Source organism: Aristolochia californica, unplaced genomic scaffold (genome assembly GCF_029961685.1).
Source record: "Aristolochia californica isolate CCGP_79_NKW_82.1479 unplaced genomic scaffold, dmAriCali1.0.hap1 SCAF_8, whole genome shotgun sequence".
Taxonomy (NCBI): domain Eukaryota; kingdom Viridiplantae; phylum Streptophyta; class Magnoliopsida; order Piperales; family Aristolochiaceae; genus Aristolochia; species Aristolochia californica.
Genome location: NW_027182279.1, coordinates 8,509,322 through 8,534,341, shown reverse-complemented (window position 1 = coordinate 8,534,341; position 25,020 = coordinate 8,509,322). Strand labels below are relative to the sequence as shown.

Genomic DNA, 25,020 nt, shown 5'->3' with positions numbered 1-25,020 from the left:
GCCTTTGAAACAGAAAGCAATGATTAATCTCGTTAACGGGATTCATTCATAATTAATCCCTAATTGAATAAATGGACAAATTATTTCCTTCTAATGCAATTGATATATGTATAATTTTTTTGTCCAAAAAAAAGCTTTCAAATATATTTTTGCAATTTGTTTGTCCAAAAAATAGATTGACTAACACAATACTTTTTTTGTTATTTCAGGTCACAAACAGCAGTGCTTAACAAACAGAAGGTCACTCAATGGACTTTCAACATAAAAGAACCTTCACTGAGAAGAAAGACAGTATTAACAAGCTACCAGAAAATATAATTCACCATATACTTTCTTTTCTTCCATTGAAGTGTGCAGTGAAGACTTCAATTCTAGCTAGGCAATGGATAAACATGTGGAAACCCTTATGGATATACACAACTAATATAGACTTCGATGAGGAATTCACAACAAATTTAAAGAAGACACATTATGTACAAGCTGTCCACCAACTTTTACAACTCCATACTCTAGACAAGGTTAAGAAGTTCCGCATGTTCTTTTGTCCCGGTGACAGATACTCATCCGATCTCATAGAGTGGAATGAGTTTGTCAAAGTTAAAGGAGTTGGAGAGCTTGTGCTTGATTTGAGTGGAAATTTAAGGCACTCCGACTCGACAGATGATGATGATATCAGTGGGGGATGAATAAATTCAGAATGCCAAACTCTTTGTTCTTTTGTCTATCAATATCATCTCTCGACTTAACTTGGTTCATACTAGAGCCTCCGCATGATTTCAAGGTTTTCAAAGCCCTAAGAAGTGTTGCTCTCTATGGTGTGACAATTAATGGTGTTCAATTAGGTGAGATAATTCGTAGGTCCCCTCTTCTTGAGGACTTAACTATGTGTTACTGTGACTCCCTAAAGTCTGTAAAGATTGATCATCTTCAATTGAAGATATTAACATTGGAGTCATGTTTCAATGTTGAAGAGATGGAGACAAGAACACCAAACCTGAAAAATCTTCAGTACAAGGGTCAAGTTTGTGACAACCCTATTTTCAATGATGTCTCCTCCATAAATGAAACGACCCTACTACTCACCCACGATGAGCTTGACTACGAGTTGCATCTCTGGCATAATTTCTTGATGAAGCTTTCACATGTAAACTCCTAGAAGTTAAAGTCACAAATACTCATCCGGTACGTTTCCATCTGCCCATTTCTGTTTATGTAAAAATACATATTCTGGTTTGGTCAACCTGACTTGTTTCTTGTCTATGATGCTCCTTGCTGAAGGGTCATGTGGACGACGTTCTTTTACATATTTGGAGTTGATCAAGCTAAGATGTCTAAGTTTTTCAGGTACACCCTTTTGTCCTTTTCTCCTTAAAAAAAAAAGATCTATATACAGGTGAACTTTTATAAATGTCCTAGTCATGTAATCATATAAAAAGATCTATACCTTTCTCGAGAAAGGAGACAATATAGCTCCATGTTGAGAACTAGACAATATATAGTTTCATGTTCCCCATATCTCCTACTGTCTACAAAATGTAGTGGAATCAATCCTAGTATTTTGCATAAGTATGATGGTACTAATAGGAAGTAAGCAATCTCTCTCAATAGTTGTGCCAATAAGAATTTTTTTTTCAAGTGAATTTTTTTGTGAATGTTCTATGGCCAATTTGGAGTTATAAGTCTTTGTACCTTGTTTCAATACGAAGATTTTTTAAAATCTATTATTACATTAACACACAGAAGTTACAATTTTCCTCATCTTTTCAAACTTATGCATTAGCTTGCATTATTTTGCATTGATTTGTCTAACTAATGATTTTTAAACTTATCCTTTTCTTTGTCTCACTAAGAGATGGTTTCACTTAAATATATGTTTTACAAAACTTTCCCTTATCCGTTGGCATGAGAAGCTTTCTTGTAGACCATTTACTAGCTTTGAACTATTAAATATGTCATAATAGATTTCATTTTACAGGAATCCTTATTTGATATTGACCTCTTTCACATAATAGAATAGTAAGTTGTAAGCTTCTTATTTATTTTAATGAACTAAAATGCCAAAATACTTTTATTAACAATTAGAATGAAGAAATTTTATATGAAATTTTTCAAATTGTTTCTAATTCTTATATATTAAATGTTACAAGGAAAGGATCATTGAATACCATTTATTTATTTTTAAAGGGCCTTAAAGTTTCATTAAAGTGTCATTATTGCATAAATATGTTTATCTTACCTTTTAAAAATAAAATAAAAATACAAATAAAATCTAAATTTTTAATTTTAATGCCAATCTAAGATTTTAAGAACATGTTTCCTTCTCTCTTTATAAATATGAGGAATTCATGCAAACCAAATATAAAGGTATCGCATATGTCATTCTTCTAGGCCACATGGATTTATCTTAGTTCATATCTATTAACTAGACATAAGTTAAAGGAACAATTCAACTATATTGATAGTTATAACCTCCCTTTTATCAAGTTGAAATCCAAGTAATCTCTTAAGCATTCGAAAGAATGCTTTGGTTTCTATGCTTTTAGGCATGTGACAAAGATAACTTTAGACCTTCTCACATTCTAAGAGAAGTTACAAAGTTATTTGTGGCTTATGTATTACCTTGGTTCCACAAATAAATATTAATTCATCATGATGATTATGCTATTTATAGGACACAAATTTTCAGCCAAAGTTCTCCTTGAATATCTTTTAGGTAAATTTTGTGATACCTCTTCCCTACCACTTTTATAATTTTCAAAAAATGTAATCGTGATCATGATTCCCTCAAATCAACAACACCAATGGGCTTGCAAGATGATGGTTCCAGGTACAAATGACAGACTAAAAACAATAACCATCATTTCATAATATACTGAGCCATTTTTTTGTGTGAATGAGTTACCTAAGTTTGTTACTCTATCTTGCAGGCAAGAACATCCAAATGAAGAAGACCTTATGAGCCAACTTACCAAAGCTGCAACATTTCAACGAGAAAAGATAAAACTTATAGAAAAACACTTTCAAAGAATGAAGGAACTGAAAAGGAAGCAATATGAAGAAGAATTGGAATTCGAGATTCAACATAATGAACATCTAGATGAACTCATGGCCAAGTTCAACTGAAATGTTCTTTAATCAGTTGCACCTTCTAGTAGTTCTTAAAGGTGAGTCATGCAACTTGCAACTTTTTCTATGGTTGTCATGGAGTGCTTGCACCTTCTAGTAGTTCTAAAAGTTGACTCATGCTTTCAACTTTTGACAAGGTTATAAGAAAGTACCTACCCTAGGGTCATGTTATGTTAATAAGATTTTTTTTAAGATCATTTAACAATCTAAATAGAGTTTCAAGAATTTAGCATAAGCGAATGATTTATTATATAAAGAGTTTTTTTCTCATTTAGAGTCCATTTAACCATGAAATTGCTATGAAATAAAAGAAAAACTCTTAGAAAAGGATAAAATGTATGTAAAAATAATTTCCTATGAGTTTTATGGTCTACATATGCAATTTTTATAAAGAATTCACCATACTACCTAATACTTTTACTTAAAAAATATGAAGTATTAAATTAACCTCTATTTCTTCATTATGGAGATCCAACAAATCATAAGTACTCTCTATATCGTACACCTAAAAAGAATCTCAATATTGCTCACACATTTGTTGGTGGTTGATTTTGAACAAGAGTCTAATTGTTAAGCCTTTGTTTTCTCCCATGTCTTGGCAGGTGAGGTCTTATCTAATGTAGCATGTTAATAATGAGTGTACTAATGAATTTGTATTATCTTAAGTATAATTTTCATAATATCATGGGAGTGGGTTGGCTAATGGCCTAGGCTCCTCAAGGCAAAGGAGTCTCTAGCAACTTAATTTAACATAGGTCATGATGTTCAGGGATTGGGTAGAAGAGAATGTTACACCCTTGTTTTCTCTCCCCAACCTCGGACAATTTTACCTCCTTTAAGTGGTGTATTCATAGGCCTACTATAGAATTTGTGTTGCCTCAAGTACATGTTCTCATAAATCTCCTTTGTGGACTAGTCATGTATGTGTCATGTTGACTCGCTTTTCACCATTAAGGGAGTTGGCAATGTTAGAGTGGTTTCGTCCACTCTTGTTAGAGCTTGTAGCTAGTCTTTTCGGGTTGTATTGGCTAGGCATCTGACTCAGAACTTCGTAGTTAAGCGAGCCTGGGCGAGAGTAATTTTAGGATGGGTGACCTCCTGGGAAGTACTCTTGCCTAGGACTTTGACATGGTATCAGAGTTAGGCACGCCATGGCCCGCGTTCGTATCCCGTGAGAAGTGGCTCCAGAATGGGCGGGGTGGGTGTTAGAGTGGTTCTGTCCACTCTTGTTAGAGTTTGTGGTCTGAGTTAGGTACTTGCTTTCCGCACCTTAAACGGCTAGTCTTTTCGGGTTGTATTTGCTAGGTATCTCACTCAGAACTCCAAAGTTAAGGTGCGGAAAGTACTCTTGCCAGGGCAAGAGTAATTCTAGGATGGGTGACCTCCTGGAAAGTACTCTTCCCTAAGACTTTGACACCCATAACAATGATATCCTTTCACATTAATTAGAAATGACAATTATTATTTTGTAGGTGACTTTTCAATTTTATCCAAAACTACACCTTAGCTAAGATTTTTTTAATCTTTTAATTTAACTTGCTATAATTAGCAACACTAAAAAGTTGACGAGGTGGGTAATGTGTTACGTATAAACCACAAGAATTGGTGTAACTGGTAATATCTGTATCATTACATCTAATATGCATCTTTTGTTGGATTGTTTTAGTTATGTATCATCTTTCAAAGCTAATATCAACACACCCAAAGTCCAACACATATTACTCTATGCATGAAATAAGTGACAAGGGCATCCCTTGGTACGAGGACTAAATGATCGAGATCCAAAATGATGTTTTTATGTGTTTTAGAAGAGAAAATCACAAAAGGCATCCCATTAAATTTCATGTATGGTCTTCCTCAACCTTGTCTAGGATAGATAAAGGTGGTGATTGTGAAACAGCCAGATGATGAAGGTGGGAAAATTTAAGCAATCATGGAAGTTTTGGGTAGACACTTCAATGCTCAAGAACAAGTCTTCAAACCACCAACAGAGGAACAAAAAGAATTGCTTGAATTAAATCAGTGTGAAGACTAAGTATACAAGGGTTTACATAGTTTTTCAAAACCTCACAAAAAGGAATTACAAAGGTCTAGAATTCCACACGTTGAAGTGTCTTAGTGTCAACTAGGTGTCTTTAAAATTTTGTACAAATAAATGGGTTGTTCCTTCCATTCTTCTTCTACGATTCTTGGATATTGTTCCTCTTCACTTCAGTGATTCATTTGTCCTTGATTATCTCCATTTTATTGAGTGATTTGTGAGGATAAATATCCTTGATTGATTTTTATTAATAGTATAATTTGTTGGAGAATCTTGAATAGCAAATTATGCTTGTGGTGGGTCCCTCATGTGGATGAATGTAGGATAACTAATTATAGAAGATCCTTAAGGTGGCTGAGATTCATCCATGCATGAAGGCGTCCCCCTTTGCATGGGTATGAATGTAGGATAACTAATTATAGAAGATCCTTAAGGTGGCTGAGATTCATCCATGCATGAAGGCGTCCCCCTTTGCATGGGTGTGAACCTCTCTTCTTATAGGTTTTCTTTGGGCATGATTTCTATGTTCATGATTCATTCCTTGGGCATGTCTTCTATGTACATGTTTCTTCGTGTAGCTTTAGGTTGTGTAGTAGAGGGCAAGTGTAAGACTCTGGAGTAGGGATCCCACTCCCATGCATGTGTGTGCCACACTCACAAGAAAAAGAATACAACAAATAACTAATTCCTATGGATTTTTCATCACAAAGCTATTTGCGTTAGAGTAGCAACACTTGGCATGCGACTTAAGACAGAGTTTGGAAAGGATTCGTTCAAAGTAAACCTATAGGGGGTGAATAGGTTTACTAAAAGATTAAGAACTTTAAAATAATCAATCATAATCACATTCACAACACCAACTTTTATAGTGGTTCACAATCACTATTTTAGATTGTAGCTCTACTCCCGGGGATCTCTTACCTTGGAGTTAAAGGATCTACTCTGTAAAGCCAAACGACATCTACAAATTAGACCAACACAGGTTCAATTACAACACCTTCCCCAAACAGTCAGGGGCTTATAGTTAGCAAACTCTAAATACATAACCTATAACAACACTTTTTTTCACACAAGGACTTACTAAAATAACAGCAACAACAACAACATCAACAACATCAATAGCAACACTTGCCCAAATATGGACTTACGGAAACAAAAACACATACCTAGACAAGGTCTTATGGCAATAGCAAATACTTGTCCACATTGAGTTCTATGGCAAGAACAACACTTGTCCACATAGGGACTTATGACAACACTAAGTATAGATGCTTAGCAAGTTAACAAATGACTACGTAGCAAAGGTCTCTTGCTTTTCAATCATGGTTAAGTGTTGATTATAGGTTGACTCCTATGTTATTTTTAATGATAAAAAAACCTAATTAATCTAAAAATTTGAAAAACTAAGTATTCATATATTTCACCATCAAGAGTCAATGCATCTCAAGGTTTAAAACTTCAAAATGATCAAGCCTACACAAGATCTCGAGCACAAGGAAGAAGACAATGAGAGGACAAGAGTTCAAATGTAAAAGTTAAATGCCCATACTCAGTCACAATGTAAGAGAGTATTCTAAACTCCCTTGGTTAAGTGCAATTGTGAAATTGAAGCTTTAAGTCATAAAAAGCATATAGATATATTTAAGAACATCATGAACATAATTTAGAACTTGTTACAGAACTTAGAGAAAAACATTCTCATGTTTTAAATGTCAACATAGTTGAACTGACACTAGAAAGATTGATCATCTAGAAGTGCAGGGGCAAGAAATATAAAGCATGTTTGATAAACCATAGTCGATTGATCCACCATCCAGAACATGGCCATTTCATGCTATAAAGCATGATCAATCATCCCATTTGGTTGATTGATTAATTCTACCCAGGCAAACAAATTTTACATGGAATGATTGATCACCCCACCAGATTGATCGATCAAACAGAATCTTGCTAGTCAGGGACATAAAGCATGACTGATCATAGGAAATGCACTAATCGATCATACTTGTATTGCATAGTTAGAGAAAATTCTGATTGATCGATCATCCCTTGTCAATGATTAAGAAACTTAACTTTTCTAGAAAAATGGTAATATATTGATCAATCATCCATCGATAATTATGTCACTGTCTAATAGAAAAGTAGTTGTTATGATCAATTGATCGATCAATCACATGACAATGATCGATCAATCAAAGTACTGATTTTTGCAAACGGGCAAAAAATGTCTAGTTCGAGTTGGGGAAGTTTTTAATACCCCACCAAATATTGTATTGAAAATTTAATGAGCATTTATTGGCAAATATCCTAAGCTTTTACTCTCAATCATGCAAAATCTCTTAAAAGTGCTTTAGAGTGAAAGAGTGAGTCATATTATTTGAAATTCCACGTCTCTTTCCATCCCTCCTTGCTTTCATATAGTCAAACTCCTTCAATCACTTCACATTGTGTTGTCAAGGAAGAGGAAGCTTGGATCTCTCGAGGAGAATGATCTCTCCAAGTAAGGGTGTACATTTTTCCTTTATTTTTACTTAAATTTGTGAAAGGTTCATCTAGAACCTATAGAATCTAGATACAAAGGGCCTGCTAGAGCTAGAATCTAGTAGCAATCTCTTGGGAAGATTGGTGTTGTAAAATAAATGTATTGAGCTACAAGTGGCTTAAAGAGAGCCAAAATCTCTTTAGGTATTTTTGGCTACAAGCAATGGTTCTTGGACAGTGAATACCAATAGGAGAACATCAATAACAAAAATATTTGTGTCTCCTATGGTGTATGCATGGTTTGATTTACTTTTATGCATGATTTTTTATTATACGTGCAATTTAATTTTTATTCAATATTCTCAATTCATCCTTCCCTTGAGAAGCCATTGGGCCAACAATTGGTATCAGAGTGGGCCAGACACTTAATTGAAATCAAAATCCTCGTGATTTTGAAAAAAGAATAAATGGCATCTCAAGACAAATTGCTCCTTCCCGAAGAACAATATGTCAACTATCCACCTTTGTTAAATGGAAAAAAATATGGATATTAGAAGGTAAGAATGGAATTCTTCCTTCAATCTATGAATTTGGATATATAGCATCTAACCAAGAGTGGTCCTTTTGAGCCTCAAAAACTTGAATATGGCCTTCCGATTGAAAATGAATTCAATGAGCTAACTATGAAAGAGAAAGAGCAAATCAAGACAAACTTTAAGGACTTAAACCTAGAACCAAATGAGTTCAAAAGGGTCCCCACATGTAAAATTGTCAAGGAAATTTGGGAAAAACTGAAGGTCACACATGAAGGAATAACTAGAGTAGAAGACTCTAGAATTAGCTTATTGCTAGCCCAAGAAGATGAATTCAAAATGAAACTAGGTGAGTCAATAGCTGAGATGAACTCTAGGTTCACTCATATAATTAATGATTTGAATATTCTAGGAGAAGAGATTTCCTTGTATAGACAAAATGACAAGCTACGCAAGGCACTTCCAAAGTTATGAGAGGCAAGGAAGATAACCATGCATGAGAATGATAGCTTTAGAACTATAAGCTCAGAAGAGCTACCATGAATCCTTTTCACTTATGAAATGGAACCTCAAGATGTTGAGGAAGAGCAAGCTAAGAAAATTGCTCTTACGGACAAGACGAGTGTTGAAAGTAACTCTAGTGAAGAAAGCTCTGATGACGTAAGTTTCATCACTAGACATCTTCAAAGAATCTATAGGAAAAAGAAGAATTTTATAAAAGGCCAATATAGAACTCAAAATGACAAATTCTATAAGGAAATTGATGTTTGTTTTGAGTGTGGGAAACTAGGACATAGAAGGAACAAATATCTAAAGCTTGAAGAAAGAACCCCATCTACAAGCAAAAATCCCAAGAACAAAAAGAAGAAAGTCTTGATCTCAGTTTGGGATGCAATTGAAGAAAAAAGTCTATTCATTGTCTAAACAAATATAAAGAAAAATGCAATGCTCAATTACATGAGATTGCAAGGCTCAAGGAAGAGCTTGTTGTCATGAAGGAAGCTAATGAAATATATATAGAAAATGCCTCAAGACTAAATGGATTGATAGACAAGCTACCATGTGATTGACTTCCATTTCAAAAGAAGAGTTTAGACTTAGAATATCAAGTCAAACTTCTATCTCTCAAATCCACACCTAAGAAGAAAGTTGGAAAGAATCGTACAAAGCAAAACAATAAATTTTCTCCCATTCCTCACATTAGATGCCACTATTGCAATGAGATGAGTCACTATGATCACATTTGTGAAGTTAAGAATTAAAAAGGCATCAAACCCAAATCAACCAAAAAGGTTGTAGTAACGCAAAAGAAGTTGGGCAAACAAGTTTGGAAGCCCAAATAAGCTAGAACCTCAAATGTTATCCCAAAGGGACCCAACATAAAATGGATCTCTAAGGGTTAAACTTTTCGTGATTGTTGAAAGATAAGGCTCAAGCCTATACGACCAAGGAAGGCCACATATCTAAGAGTATAATAAGATGGGCCAAACAACCAAAGAAGGCCCACAAGATTGGCCCAAGCCCATAATAAGTAGGACCCACAACGATTACCATGAGTTGGCATCCTTATCATATCAGTTGAAAGATCAAGAAGGACTCAAGAAAGTATGTTTATCTAATGGTCACGTCCTAGAAGAGTTTTAGTTTGATTTATGTTTGTCTTTTATCTATATTGAGTTATTTAATTATGCTTGGACTTATCTTTAAGTGTTAGAGTTTGGGTGTAATTTGGGACAAAGGTAGTTTTATTGTAATTAGACTCTACTACCTTCCTCTATTATAAATAGAGGTTCACATACACTGATTACAACAAGTCAATGAAGTTTTTATCTTTCCCATAAATTCAACAGTGATGTAGGTATGTCTCCAAGCCAAGGCACCAAAAATATTTTGGATTTTTTATAGAGGTTGCTCGAGGCACATGACCAGTGATAAGAAGAAGTTCATTGAACTCAATCCCATAGATGGAGGGTCATGTAAGTTTCAGAGACAATAACAAAGGTACCATAAAAGGAATTGGTAAAATAAGTATCTCAACCTCTTTCATATCCGATGTGTATTATGTAGAAGGTTTGATGCATGACTTGCTTAACATTAGTCAATTTTTTATAAAGGAAACCAAGTTTCATTTGAAAAGGACAAATGCTTAGTAAAGAAAGAAAATGATGAACTACTTCTAGAGAGACATAGAAATAGAAATCTCTATGTAGTGAACGTAGTCAATTTACCCTCAACTAGTGCCATTTGTTTGGGTGCAAAAATTGATAAATCTTGGTTATGGCTTAAGAGACTAGAACATATATGAATAAATTTCTTGAACAAACTAGTGAAAAAGAATCTAGTGAGAGAGAGTCCTTGTGATACTTTCCAACTTGGAAAGCAACACAAAATTTATTTAAATGCCAAGAATATAGTTTCAATCCACTTCAACTAATCCACATGGACTTAATTGGACCTACTTGAACAATAAGCCTAAATGGGAACCGTTTCACCTTAGTACTAAGGGGGTAAGTGAGAGTCAAATAAAGGATGGTAGGAGAAAGGCTGCCAAATAATAAAAGGATAATATGGGTAATGAGGAAGATAAGATGAAGAAGTCAGAGTTATCATGTGCTTTATTTTTTCAAGTAATTCAAATTCATCATCATACGAACCAATGCCAACAATAGTTAGCAAATAATGAATCCAAGGCAAGCAACTAAGGATTTCTTCTTCAATAATAATGTCCCAATAAAAAAGACACAATAGCAGTTGCGGTAATGAGCCAATGCCTAAATAACACATACCAAATATGCAGTTATATAGTAACGGCTAACTGGTGAATAATGAAAGTTCTTAATAAGGACACATGAAATAAACTACAATGAGTCCATCCTTGAATAAGGATGTTGTACACCAAGTAATAAGTTGATGATAATCCAAGGTAATAATCCAAGTAAAAATAAAATGAGTCACTCCGAGTCAAGGGCCCAAGTCAAGATTTTGGGTGAAGCTGAGTCAAGAGACCAATCTGGCTCTAGCAAAAATTAAGACTCAAAATAATGGGCTCAAACTCCGAATAATGGGCTCATGAGTCTGAGTTAACCTGGTCCGAGTCAGGCTGAGTCAAGAGATCCAAGCTTGGAACTTGATTCGGTATTATCAAGCAAATGTTAGGGGCTCTGAAGTGTTACTCGTGCCTTCAACTGCACAATCATGGCACGGCCCAACCTTGGTTTTAGAAGTTAGATGGAAGCCAAATAAACCAATTGAGATTCATGGCTCAGAATAAAACTACCGGCTGGGATTCATGGCTTGGAAAAAACTTCCAGCTCATATTGAAATCACTTTTGAATGAATATACCAGCCAATGAAGCTGCCAATCAAGAAAGTTTTTGAATGAAGATACCAACCAGCAAGATACATCGCCAACTTGATGAAGCCTGAATAATAAGGATTCATCCAATTATAGAGACGTCTAAAACTGCAATAGAGATCTTCAGTTCCAACTGGGATTCAAGTAAGCAAAGATATAGAATAAAGATACTTCGAACATCAAATTATCAATCGGAGAAAAAAAACTTTGTTGCCAAACCAGCCACGACTTCCTCCATAAGCTCAACGCTTTTCTAAATGAAGAAACACAGACCAGGATTTTTTTATCTGAAGGAATGTTTCCATCTGCCAGTGTTGGACCAGATAAACAATTGGCAGAAGATCAAAAGATGAAGTGGGCTTTCTAGTAAGAAAACAACTTTCCAAACAAAGATTATATCTCAAAGGTGGCTCAGGAGATAATGGAAAGGCCAGCGAAGGAGACAAGCCAGAAACAACGAAGGTTCCAACCGAAAACAGCAATGCAAAACAAAGAAGGATATGAAAACAACAACTTTCTAGTTTAAAATATCCAAGCCAAGCAACACCGTGACGTAATGCCATCAATCCAGTAATTTTCCAAGATAGCTTAAAGTAAAGCTTTCCAAGATAATGAACAATGTTGTTCAATCCTTAATTCAGATAAATCACTAACTTTTCAATAATAACGATGCTAGTAGAATGCTATATTGTCCAGAGAACAATCAGCGAAGTCCAACAGGTATGCTAGCTCATCCAGAGATCAATCAGTGAGGTCTAGTAGAATACTAGGCAACAGGCTTATTAGCATGCTATGTGATACTAAAATCTGCCAACAAGAGAATCATTGATGACCAAACATAGTAAGTAATGACTTTCAATGGCCAAAATGGAGCAACTTACTGAAGCAATAATCTTTTTTTTCTTGGATTATTAGCAAATTAATCAACAACAACCAAAGAGATTATTCAACAACCAATCGATTATTAGCATACGTGGAACCAAGATTAGCAGATGGATGCTCTAGCTTTGCAATTGAATGTTCCATTCGAGCAGCTTTCCAGAATTTGTCAAGCCTCACAAGAATTCAGATAATGATCATCAGTAGTTTTCAAAAAAATAATCCAAAATCTTATAGCAACAAACACACTAGCATTCCAGGATCTCATACTGCTTCTTTAACAGCAGTAGCAAACTGATCATTTTGAATTTTAGAGCGGATGAAACAACAAAAGTTTTGTAATAAAAAAAAACTTTACCAGTAGAGTAAATTAGCATTCAACCAGTAGCGGATAATCAACCAGAGATCACCACATTTGTCTTCCTGCTTCGGTCTTGTTTTCCAAAAATAAGAAACACCAATCTTACTGAAGAAAATACCAAAAAACAAATACTTCTTGCATGAAATAGGTGCCAAGGACCAGCATGATATATCTATTGTTTCATAGAGAAGTCAATAGAAGAAGCATATCTTCTTGAGATCAGCATTGGCAGTCTTCTTCAAACAGAACGCCCATGAAGTCTTCAACACCGAACAACGCCTTAATACCTCATAATCTGAGTAGCAAAGAAGTCCATAGCAATGAGTCCTGATAATCAATCACTGATTTGATACCATCTTGGGTAAAGAAGAGAACACACATTGAGGAGAAAAAAGGAGGAAGAATGGGGTTATGGAGTAACAATATTACAATTATCCTAGTAAAAGTGAAGAAGAGACAAAAAAATATATTACATGAATGTCATTCTAATTACATCATATCTTCCAACAACCTCAAATATCATTGAAAGACATCTCTTGAAGAATCACTCTCAAGGAAGAAGACAACGAGAAAACTAGAGTTCAAATATAAAAGTCAAATGTCCAAACTTAGTCACAATGTAAGAGAGTATTCCTAATCTCCCTTCTTTAAGTACAATTATGAAATTTGAGCTTTAGGTCATCAATTGCATATAGACATGTTTAGGAACATCATAAACATCATAGAGCACTTAGAGAAAAATATTCTGATGCTTAAAAAGTCAACATAGATGAACTGGCACTAAAATGATCGAACAACCTCTACCAATGATCGATCATCTAGAAGTATGCAGGCCAAAAATATAAAGCATGATTAATCAACCATAGTCGATTGATCCATCATCCAGAACATGGCCATGACATGCTATAAAGCACGATCGATCATCCCATTTGGATTGATCAATCAATTCTTCCTTGGCAAGCAAATTTTACATGGAATAATCGAGCATCCCACCTAATTGATCTATCAAACGGTATCTTGCCAGTCAGGGACATAAAACATGATCGATCATGAGAAATGCATTGATTGATTGTACTTGTTTTGCACAACCCGAGGGAATTCTAATTGATCAATCATGTCCTAGTCAATGATCGGTAAACTTAAATTTCTTACACCAACGGTAACATATTGATCAATCAGTCCATCGATCAATAAGTCACTGTCTAACAAAAAAATAGTTGTTATGATCGATTGATTGATCAATCACTTAACAACGATCGATCAATCAAAGTACCAATTTTTGCATATAGGCAAAAAATAATAAGTTTGAGTTGTAGAAGTTATAAATACCCCACCAAACCATGTATTGAGAAGTTAATGAACATTTAGTGGCAAATATATTAAGCTTTTACTCTTAATCTTGTAAAATCTCTCAAAAGTGTTTTAAACTGAAAGAGTGAACCATATTTTTTGAAATTTCACATCTCTTTCCATCCCATATTCGCATTCACATATAGTCAAGCTCCTTCAATTGTTTCACATACAGTTGTAAAGGAAGAGGATGTTTGGATATCTCAAGGAGAAGGATCTCACCTACTAAGGATGGAAATTTTTCTTTTTATTTTTTCTTAAATTTGTGAAATGTTCATCTAGAACCTATAGAATCTAGATAGAAAGGGCTAGCTAGAACTAGAATCTAGCATCAATCTCTTGAGGAGATCGGTGTTGTAAAAGCGTGTATTGAGCTGTACATGGCTTAAAGAGAGACAAAAATCTCTTTATATAATTCTAGCTATTAGAGATTTTGAATAATGGAATATCCCAAGCAAGGGTTCTTGGGCGGTGAATACTGATAGGGGAACATCGATAACAAAAATTCTTTTATCTCCTATGGTGTGTGCATGTTTGATTTACATTGAATTGATTTTATGCATGAATTTTGATTACATGCACAACTTAATTTTAATTTGATATTCTCAATTCACCCCCTCTTGAGAAGCCACTTGGGCCAACACTAAGATGCTTTTTAAATCTAGAGAAGGCTTGTGCATTTATAGAATTGAAATTCTATTAAAAAAAGTAGTTGTTACTTGTTTACTGGCTTATTTCTAGATCTTACCAAAAACTTAGTAAATAAAAATTTTAAAATATGAAAAAATAATTAAAATAAAATATTTGTGCTAAATGTCATTTTGGTATAACACTTACAAATTTTTTAGGTATATGCTTGAAATTCCATTTCTGGGACATGGGGTCGAGTCCTTTGCTTTGGGATCGAACCCATTTTATCCAATGACCCTTTTCAGGTTTAGTCATCTTATGTTTTCCTACAGGAGGTAGACTCCTTGGAGTGGAGATAAAATCCTATACCTTGGTTCCTCCTATAGCGGTCAACTCCTTAATTAAATCAAAGCTTTTTGTAAGTTAGATTTGACTGATTTTAGCTTATTGTTGAGTGCATGGGTTTGACTCCCTAATTATGCAGTCGGCTCCATATTTCTAAATTGATATTTTTTGGATTTTGAATTTTTGGAGTTTGTGTTTGGCAGTTTGTGCATGTGCTCGACTCTTCTTTTCAACCATTGTTTGTAACGACTTTTGAACTCCTTTCTTAATAATTGCTGATTATATTCAGCTCCAGAGGCATGTGCTCGACTCCATCTATCATGTGCTCAAATCCATCAACTTTTAAATCATTGCTTGTAAAAAAAATTTAAACTTTTTTGTTGACAATAGTCAACTCCATGGATATGTGCTCGACTTCATCATCTTACCATTGAGTTAGGCAATGGAACTTTGAATATTATAACCTTCTACTCATTCATGTTCTTGACTCCTATCTTGTGGAGTTGACTCTTTTTGAGAAATTCATACTTTGTGCACACGTAAAATAAAAACATAAATAGCCTATATTTTTTTATCATGAAAACAAGGATTTATGGAGAAGGTTTTCAGCTTCCTCTTCCTCAAACTTGTAAGTTGATGATTGGTTCAATATAAAATTACAACCTTATTAGGAACCTTTGTTTTCATCTAAGGCAATCAAAATCTCTTATCAAGTGTATTAGAACTCGAATAGGTATGCTGAAGAACAAACCTAAAGTGGGTGGGTTGGAGGGTTGGTTCAATTTGAAGTACAACACCAATATTCAAGCAAAGTGATCAAGGTACATGTGGAAGCAATACAAACAAAGTACACATGACTTTTAGAGGGTTCATAGTCCTTCTGTAGAATGCTAGTCCACAATCCAAAATGATTTCCACCTTAAGGCTCTGCTAACCTTGGGTTGTCCTATGACATCTATAGCAAATCACCTCTAAGGCTAATTGAAATATTGCCCACATAGGGACACAACTTAATTGAACTCAACAACTAACTTACATACCGCTCTCTCACTTAGATTTGCAACAATTAATTAGGTACACTGGCCTAGACCCACAAAAGGATTTTTCAGTAGCTAACTTAGGCTACACAAGCCTAGATTTAAAGGATTTTCAGCACCACCTACTTACACAAGGTCTTATTCTCACACAATAGAAAATGCAACTTCCTACCTTCTACTCAACCACAATAGGTTCTCCAAAACACTTTGGGGTGAACAAGGTCTTGCTACATAAGGCTTGACCCAAATTGCTATGATTGCTTATAATATAGTTCATTGTGAATTACCTCTCAATAAGTAGATTTTAATAATCAAAACACAAACAAACAGGTACTCTAATCCTATATACCTACTCAATGTAATCAACAATTCAAAATAGTATTTGACTTGATTTGACAATATACTTAATAATGATGATTTAAAAATATAAGTTCAATATAAATTTGGGATTGGCTTTCAAATTGGGGAACACACACAAAGCCAATCCCACTGTGTACTATTACTAGTTCACCGTAGTTGACCAATTATCATTGATATATCTCAAAGTACATGCATATAAATACTTAGATTTGAAATCTTGTCCTCACATATCAATACTTTGCAAGTCCTTTCAAATGCTCCATAAAGAAACATACTAGCATGTAAGATACGATTTGAGAGTAAAAGAGTCCACTAATATTGATTTCAAGTGGAACTCAATCATACAACTAGTTAAAAATGTAATGGCTTTAACGTGGAAATAAAACAAATCCTTCAAAAACCAAAATGAATTGAGTAGGCCCATTTCCCACTTCAGATTAACAATTTTGGGCAATAATTAGCTGGCATAATGAAGAATGGTAACGTCAGATTGGTGCGATAAGTAGTAAGGATTTGAAACGGAGTTTCCGAGGGATGAGAAGGATGAGGCCCACCAGCAATTGGGTGGATGTGACCAACTAATGAGGACGAATATTACCCTTATATCCTTGCCCGTCTGCTCTCCTTCCCATTTTTAAAGGTTTCTGTATGTTACAGGCTACTGTGGAGACTTCTCATGGAGTTTGGGAAGGAAGGAAGTAGGTCCTTTCTATCAGTTTAGGCAAGTAATGTTTTATTTTGTTTAAGCAAGCACTTTCTGCATTTATCAAAATGTTAGAGGATCTCAACGAGTTGTAGAGACAAGCAGAGATGGTAAAGCATCAACTAGAGCAGGTTATGATTGGCTGGCGGAGTTACATTTTTGAAAGCTTTGATGAGCTTAACAGTTGTGAACCCCCCTTTTACTTTTTCCAGGTCACAGGTTCTTCCGCTGAGACGCTACAACTTGTATAATCACAGAAGCAGTCGCCCAACTTTCCTCTCCATTTCTGCATGGCTTTCGGCTCCAGCCCAGGTTAGTCTCTCTTCACCAGGTTCTCCAGGTTAGTCTCATTCTCAACCATGCTGTACATTGTTCATGTTCAATAGTCTTCTCCTTTGGTTATTTATCATCCTATTGTCGGATTAAACCTCTTCTTATCATGCTAATGGTCATGGACATAAAGCTATTTCTTTCCCTCATGATGAGACCTTCAACAGCTATTAGGTACTAGTACTTATATCTAATTATGGGATTTTCAGTAGTTACCGATTAGTTTATTCAAGTCTTGATTAATGATTTACAAATGCAAGGGTTGTTTGTCTAAGTTAAAGCACAATTGAGCCTCTTAATAAACAAATATTATAATGAAACTCAAAACAAGATTACACTCAATCATAAGGTGAACTACCAAAAATTTAGGAGCTCTAATGAATAACAATTAAACTAAACGACATTAAAAATACAGCTGCAAAGCTGGTAATGCTAGGAAGTCCACTAATCAATCACTCAATACAAAAATGTTGAGCCTTCTATGATATGAAAATCAAATGAAAAACTCCCATAAATCAAGTAATGAAGTATTTGAATCATATTTTAAAATCCAAGCACTAAAATATTTAGCTTTAACTGAAAAAACTTTATAAAATGTTAAAAGACAACCATGTGTGTAGGGGTGGCATGGCTAGTAAATAATTATGCAAAGTTGGTGTATGTCCTCTTATGTCCTTTTCCTTTTGAAGCATGTAGCTCTAAGGGCATTTTAGTTATTATAAACACCCCCACAACTATAAATATAACATCAAGGTACGGAGTAGAGCATTCGAGCATCTTCCTCTTGGCTCAAATTCGTTCATACACATCTACCTTTTTTCCTCTTTTTTCTCTTCCTTGGTTTCTTCTCTCCTCTCATTTCTTCTCTCCTTTGTTCCTTGGTTTCTTCTCTCCTCTCCTTTCTTCTCTCTTCTCTTCCTTGGTTTCTTCTCTCCTCTCTTCCTTGGTTTCTTCTCTCCTGTCTTCTCTCCTTCCTTTGAGATCTCTTGTGTTAGTGTGTTGTCCTTTGAAATCAACCTGGTATTAAAGTGGGCAAAGATTTGACATGGAAAAGGAGAAGAATATGGACAATAAAAGGAGAAAGAAGAAGAAAAAGGAAAAGGAAAGGAAAAAAAGAGTAGTTTCTCATTTTTACCTTTAGTCTTCTTTCCCATTTTTTTTTCATTGGATTTCTCACTCTCTTACGATGATTTTCATATAGAAAATTATATACTTTTGGAAATATCTTTGAGTCTAGATTCAAATTCAAAAAGAATTATTGCAATTAGATTTTTATAGAAAGAGAAATCGACATTTGAAGTAGAAATGGTCAAGTAGAAACAAAAAGCCTCAACTTTCTGAACGGTTTATACCAACATGACTGAAAATTTATGTTAAGAATTATATTTAAAACCAACATAGTGTTGAGACCAAGTTTTCATTGATCTTGCCATGGCAGCCCAACGACATTATTTTTAAAATAGTTTGGGTGGAGGAATTCTCCTCCTTTCTGCAAACCAAGTAGTTCAATTATATCAACACCGGTAAGGGAGATGGTCCTACGGGGGTAGGAAAGAGAAAATTGTGTAAAATGACAGCCACATGTGTAGGGGTGGCATGACTAGTAAATAAGGAGAACTTCCATAGAGATCAGAGAGAATTGTAAATAAACAAGCTGGTGTATGACCTCTTATGTTTCTTTCCTTTTTGAACATGTAGCCCTAAGGGGATTATAGTCATTGTAAACTCACAACTATAAATATAGCCTCAAGGTATGAGGTAGAGCATTCAAGTCACTTCCTCTTTGCTCAAATTCGCCATACCTCTCTCTCTTTTTGTCTTTTGTCTCCCTTAGTTTCTTCTCTCCTCTCTTCCTCGAGCTAGAGTCTCTTCTCTCCTCTCCTTGAAATCACTCGTGTTAATGTATTAGCACTAGAAATCAACATGGTATCATAGCGGACAAAGATCTGAGATGGAAAAGGAGAAGAAGAGGGTGAGGAAAGGGAGGAGGAAGAAGAAAAAAAATAAAAGGAAAATAAGGGGAATTTCTCGCTTTTCCCTTTAGTCTTTTCCCAATTGTACTTTCTGATTGGTGGAATTTTAATTTTTATAGTATGAGTGTCAGACATAAGCAAGTCGTATTGACAATCCCTTTGTCTATTCTTGTATAGCCTATTTAGTTGCTGGAAGATCCTTTTGTGGGTCTAGGCTAGTGTGCTTAATTAACTATTGTAAATCTTAGTGAGAGTGTGGTATGCGAGTTGGTTGGCGAGTCACTGTGGATAACATTATAATTGTTCTTAGAGATTATTTGTTGTAGATGTTGAAGGACTACCCAAGCTTAGAAGTGTTAAGTTATGGAGCCTAATCAGTGCCTTACATTGAGTCGGTACACAAATCCACGATATATTAACTGTTGTTTCATTAAGGGCTGTTTGGGAATTTTACTGTTGCCTAATTTTCTCTTTATAATTGAGAGACGTTGTTGTTAGGGTTTTATCATCACCAAGAATGAGCTGGAGTAAAAAACATTTATGGGGTGGACAAGCAATCCACATAAGGATTGTGAAGCCTCTAAAAATCCATTGTGTACTTTTTATATAATTGCTTCCATGTGTACCTTCATTACTGTGCATGAATGTAAATTATACAATTGGCATTATAATATACATAATCACCCCCCCATGCATGTATGTGATCATGCATATGTGTGAAGGTTCTAAGACACTCGTAAGAGAGATTTTAGTTGTCAAGGATAAAGTCAAAGCTCCCTAATAACGTTGTAATTTGAGATTGAACAAGTCATCAACCTAGATCCCTTCACAAGAGTCTTACACATGCCTGCATCATTTGGACACTTCACAATCACCTTCATTATCTATCCTATATGCGAAATTTAACGGGATGTCTTTGTAATCGCTCCCCTCAAATACTTATAACATCATTTGGAATTTCATTCCTTTAGTTCTCTTACCAAGGATATTGTGTGAGTAATATGTGTTGGAGTTTAGGGGTTGTGATATTAGCTTTGAGATCGAATCCAACACATGGTGCATATTAGAAGTAACCATACGGGCATTACCTGTTATGGTGATTCATGAGGTTGATACGTGCCCCATTACTCTAACTCATCTTGTCAACTTTTAAGTGGTTCCTAATTGTAGAAAATTAAACTAAAAAACCACTTTCCCATAATAAAGCTATCCTTTAACATTAATTAGAAGTGACAATTATTATCTTGTAGGTGTTTTTCCAATTTTATCAAAATTACACCTTAAGTAAAAAAAATTTAGTCTAAAGGCAATAGAAGTGAAAATGATTCATAAAGCTGAATACAAGTATCTTATACAATGTTTCAACGTTATTTCTTTCAATTTTTAATATTTTTTATATCTTGAATATTTTTGGATATTCTAAATCATAAGAGTTCCCAATGTAGAAATTCTTTATATTCCTTTACATTTCTTTTGGTTTCAAACTTGGGTAAGTTTGTGATTGTAAGAAAGTCACATAGAGATGTTTTCATCTTGAAAATCATCTCTTTTAAATTACAAAGGTGATATTAGAAATGCCAGCCCTTGCTTCTCCTGCCATAAGTGTAACCAAATAGTGATTTTATCTCTTCAATGAAACTCATTTAAGGGACAAAAGACAGCCTCCAATTTAATCTCCTCAATCCCATTATATTTCATGTAGTAAACAGAAATTGAACATGCCTCTATAAAAAATTAGGCATAATTGAATAAGATATACCTTTTTTATATTTTCTTGGTTATTTCTAGCATTTTTTTCATTCGATCTTTTAGAGTGGACGGAGTTTGTATGCCTCGATAAAAGAAATCAAGGAGGTTGATCTTAATCTGAATGGAAGCATAAGGCACTCCAAATTGATCGGTTATGATATTCGTTGGATGGAAAAATTTTGAATGTCAGATTGTTTGCTTTCTTGTCATTGATATCTTCTTTGAACTTGTCTTGTTGCAAAATGGAGTTTCCTTCAATTTTCAAGGGTCTCGATGTTGGCCTAAGATAACCTTTGAGATCATTTTGATGATCAATGTACACCAACATTACTAATGATATGCATTAAGTATCTTGTGTAGTTAAAAAACCTTAAAAAGAAATTTCTGGCAATATATCCATTCGACTGGCCATGGTCCACCCAATGGTCCTTACAAAAAGAAAAGTAAGTAGCTCATTCTAGAGAGTACATCATCTAGACAACTCAGCAACAATGTCTAAGCAAGCAAGAAAAATGGAGATTTATTTTGCACAAACAGTGAACCCAAAAGAGACAAGAAGAGTAAAATAGGCAAGAAGAGTCGATCACATAGCCAAACATCAGCTACTTCTGCTAGAAAATTGAAGAAATTGAAGTGCCAAGAGTTGAAAGAGTCAAGCTCATGCATAGAAGTCAAGCACATTAGTAAGAAATATGAAGCCCTCAACTGAAAGAGAAAAAACATGAATTAAGCATTTGGTTAAAATGAGCAAAAAGAGTTTACCCTTGTGGAAGGAGCCAACCCCATATCATGGCAAACATATAAAGAGAGTCGAGTGCAAAGAAATAGAAAATTTTGAAGGTGAAACAGAGTGGACCCCATCAAAGGAATCAACCCCTCGGTAAAGGAGTTGACTCCATCAAGAGGGAGGAGGAAAAGGATTCAATTATAAAAATAGAATGTTTTGAAAGAAAAAAGAGTTGACCTTCATTATCCAAAGTCAGCCCTTTAGCGTAGGAGTTGACCCCTATTGAAGCAAAATGAAGGAAAATACAGAAAAGAGTCAGGCACAAGGAGAGACACTCTAAAACAAAATAGATTCCAAACTAGATATGCTCTACATGGAAAGACTCACTCTCAATTGAGGTCCACATGCTAGTGAGGAGCGATCTTGCTTGGTATTAATAGTCTTTGGTGCATCACCCTCAATAATGCAGTATTGTGTTTGTCATACTAGTAAGGTATTTAAACAAAATTTTGAATAAAGTGATCAATTGTTCATTGTCACTCTAAATGGCAGGGCCACTTAGACTATAGCATTACCTTCACTATCTCAAATACCACTCCCACCAAAGACTCCATGGAGGTGACCTGGAATCAATCTATAGAAATTTTAGTTTAAATGCCCAATAAAATTTTGGCTCAATTTGGCAACACAGTTGATTCAAAGGCAGATTCATTGCCACAAGCCTCAATTCTAAAAAGTTAGATCTCATGTAAAGAATAGTAGTTGAACTGACAATGGAAGGGTGAAATTTCAATAAGTCAACATCTCGAGAAACAACGAAATAAGGTGATATGTGTTGTTTTAAATCTTTGTCGTTCCTCTATTTCCATATGGATCACATCTTTGTGAGAAGACACAAGATCACAAAAGTTACTCAAACATCTCTCTCCATGCAAAGAAGAACGCCTGAATTCATGCAAAATAATAATCAACCTCCTCTATCTCCCATGAAAGATAAAGTACAAGACATGCCACCTACAAGAGCTCACTCAGGGACCCATGTTCTCTCTCTTCCATGCAAGACAAATTACAAAACATGCCAGCTACAAGGTCTCACTCAAACGACCCATGTCCAGCTGTATCAAGGTTCAAAAAAATTCTTTCATGCACGCTCCTCATATCAAGAAGAAGAGATATTCACCAACTAGGCACTTACCTAAAAATACTCAATCAAGATCACACAATCTAGATCACATAAACAAGGGTCAAGAATAATTAAAATTTAAATTCTTACATAAATTCTCTAGACTCTGATGGAAAGAAACCTAGACCTTATCCAAAGATTTTGAAATGCTTCCTTATTTCATTGTAGAACATAGGAAAGAAATTTGTGTGTATCTTGTATGTTTCTCTCATTAATAAATCATGTTTGATAGTTACAAGTTTAATTTGAGGTGTTTTAAATTTGAAAGGTTTTCACATGGTATCAAAGTCGACAGTCTGATCCAAGGAAAAGTCATTCAATTCTGAAAAAGAAAGAAACCTCACATCCATCTTGCATACATACGTCCTCTCCTTCTTCCTCTCATTCATCATCATACTCTTTGTTCACCATTTTCTTGTCTCGAACACCATAAACAACTCCATCTTTTCTTCTAATTCATCTGGACCTCCCATTTCTATAAATCCATTACAACACTCATTTTTGTTAAACTATCTTCCAAAAATTATTATTGTGGAGAAGTTAATGGATTCATGTCTTATGGTCACAACCAGACACTTACCTAAAAACTCTCACTCGAGATCACACAATTTAGATTCTATAAGCAAGTGTCAAGAATAATTAAAATTCAATGTCTTACCTATCTTGCTTAGACTAAAGAGGAAAAGACATCTAGACCTTATAAAAAAATTTTTAAAAGCATCCTTATTTCACTATAGAACATTGGAAAGAGAGTTGTATATATCTTGTATGTTTATCTCAATCAATCAAGCTTGATAATTAAATTTCTAATTTGAGAAGGGCGTATTAAAGATGCCACATTCCATTATTACAAAAGGATTGACAAAACATTCAAAAGCTAGTTTTCAGAAAAAACATAATACAAACCTACTATCCCTGACATCCCAAAATCTTGTCGCATGCTAACAAAGAAAAATCCAAGAAATTCAAGAGAGCTCAAATATGCTTTGTGGACTCTATAGCTTAATGTCATCACACACAAGCTTCTGATAACTTTAAGCTACATCCATTTGTGATATGGTACAAGAGGCAATTTATCCTTCAAAGTTACCCATAAAAGCTACTAAATCCCAAAGTAACATATATTTTTTTAAGTCACTCACAAATAGTCCAAGGTGCCTTACAACTCTGTGCATGAGTAAATCATTTTTTTTATCAAATTAACAAAAAATGGCCTATCAATTCAAATCTACAAATTCATCTATCAGGGTAGGGATATTTAGTCATCTCCACATTCTAAATTATTTCAACAATACATGACACCCGAATGCGAATTTTATAAACCGTGTAGACAGATCAAGAAGAAAATTAATGTATTAAGTATATGGTGGTTGAGACTCATTTGGTAGGTGATGGAAAATAACAATACTATTTCCATTTTCAATCTTATGAAAGAGTCCTAAAAGCAAGTAAATAACAATATTGGTTACTTTTCTATAGATGATGTTGAAAGCTTTAGTGGAGCAAACATGCAAAGTTCATACCTAAAGGCATATACATGTTTCTCATAACAACTGGCAAGAGCTCTTCCGGCTGAGTTAGTATGTACTCTCCATTCACAATTGAAATCAAACAAATTGTGCCACCTCCACACATTTTCCCAAATGATCTAAATGAATGCCTAGCTGATCCTTTTACCAAAAATCTATTGTGACAAACCCTTCATCCTATTCATAACCTATTTTAATGGAAAATAAAAACATACCAAGCTACCTAAAATATTCCCCTTTAGATCTAATAAACTTGGTATATGCTAAAGCTAGTTGTGAACACATTCATATCTTAAGAACAACTAAGAAGAGGATTTAATGGCTTAAG

The 25,020-nt window shown here is 34.7% G+C and overlaps 1 protein-coding gene across 1 annotated transcript; it reads left to right on the top strand.

Annotated features, from left to right (window-relative positions):
• The first annotated feature begins 8,115 nt into the window (after positions 1 to 8,115).
• Positions 8,116 to 8,655, top strand: LOC137938269 (uncharacterized). Its single transcript, XM_068783256.1, has 2 exons — positions 8,116 to 8,157; positions 8,251 to 8,655. The coding sequence occupies exons 1-2, from the start codon at positions 8,116 to 8,118 to the stop codon at positions 8,653 to 8,655; spliced, it is 447 nt and encodes a 148-aa protein (XP_068639357.1).
• Positions 8,656 to 25,020: the final 16,365 nt, after the last annotated feature.

What these genes read in the sequence shown, in the direction of transcription:
- LOC137938269 (XM_068783256.1), top strand. Translation starts at nt 8,116, where the DNA reads ATGGCATCTCAAGACAAATTGCTCCTTCCCGAAGAACAATAT. An exon ending in TCCTTCCCGAAGAACAATAT is followed by an intron (nt 8,158 to 8,250) that starts GTCAACTATCCA and finishes TTGGATATATAG; the next exon opens with CATCTAACCAAGAGTGGTCC.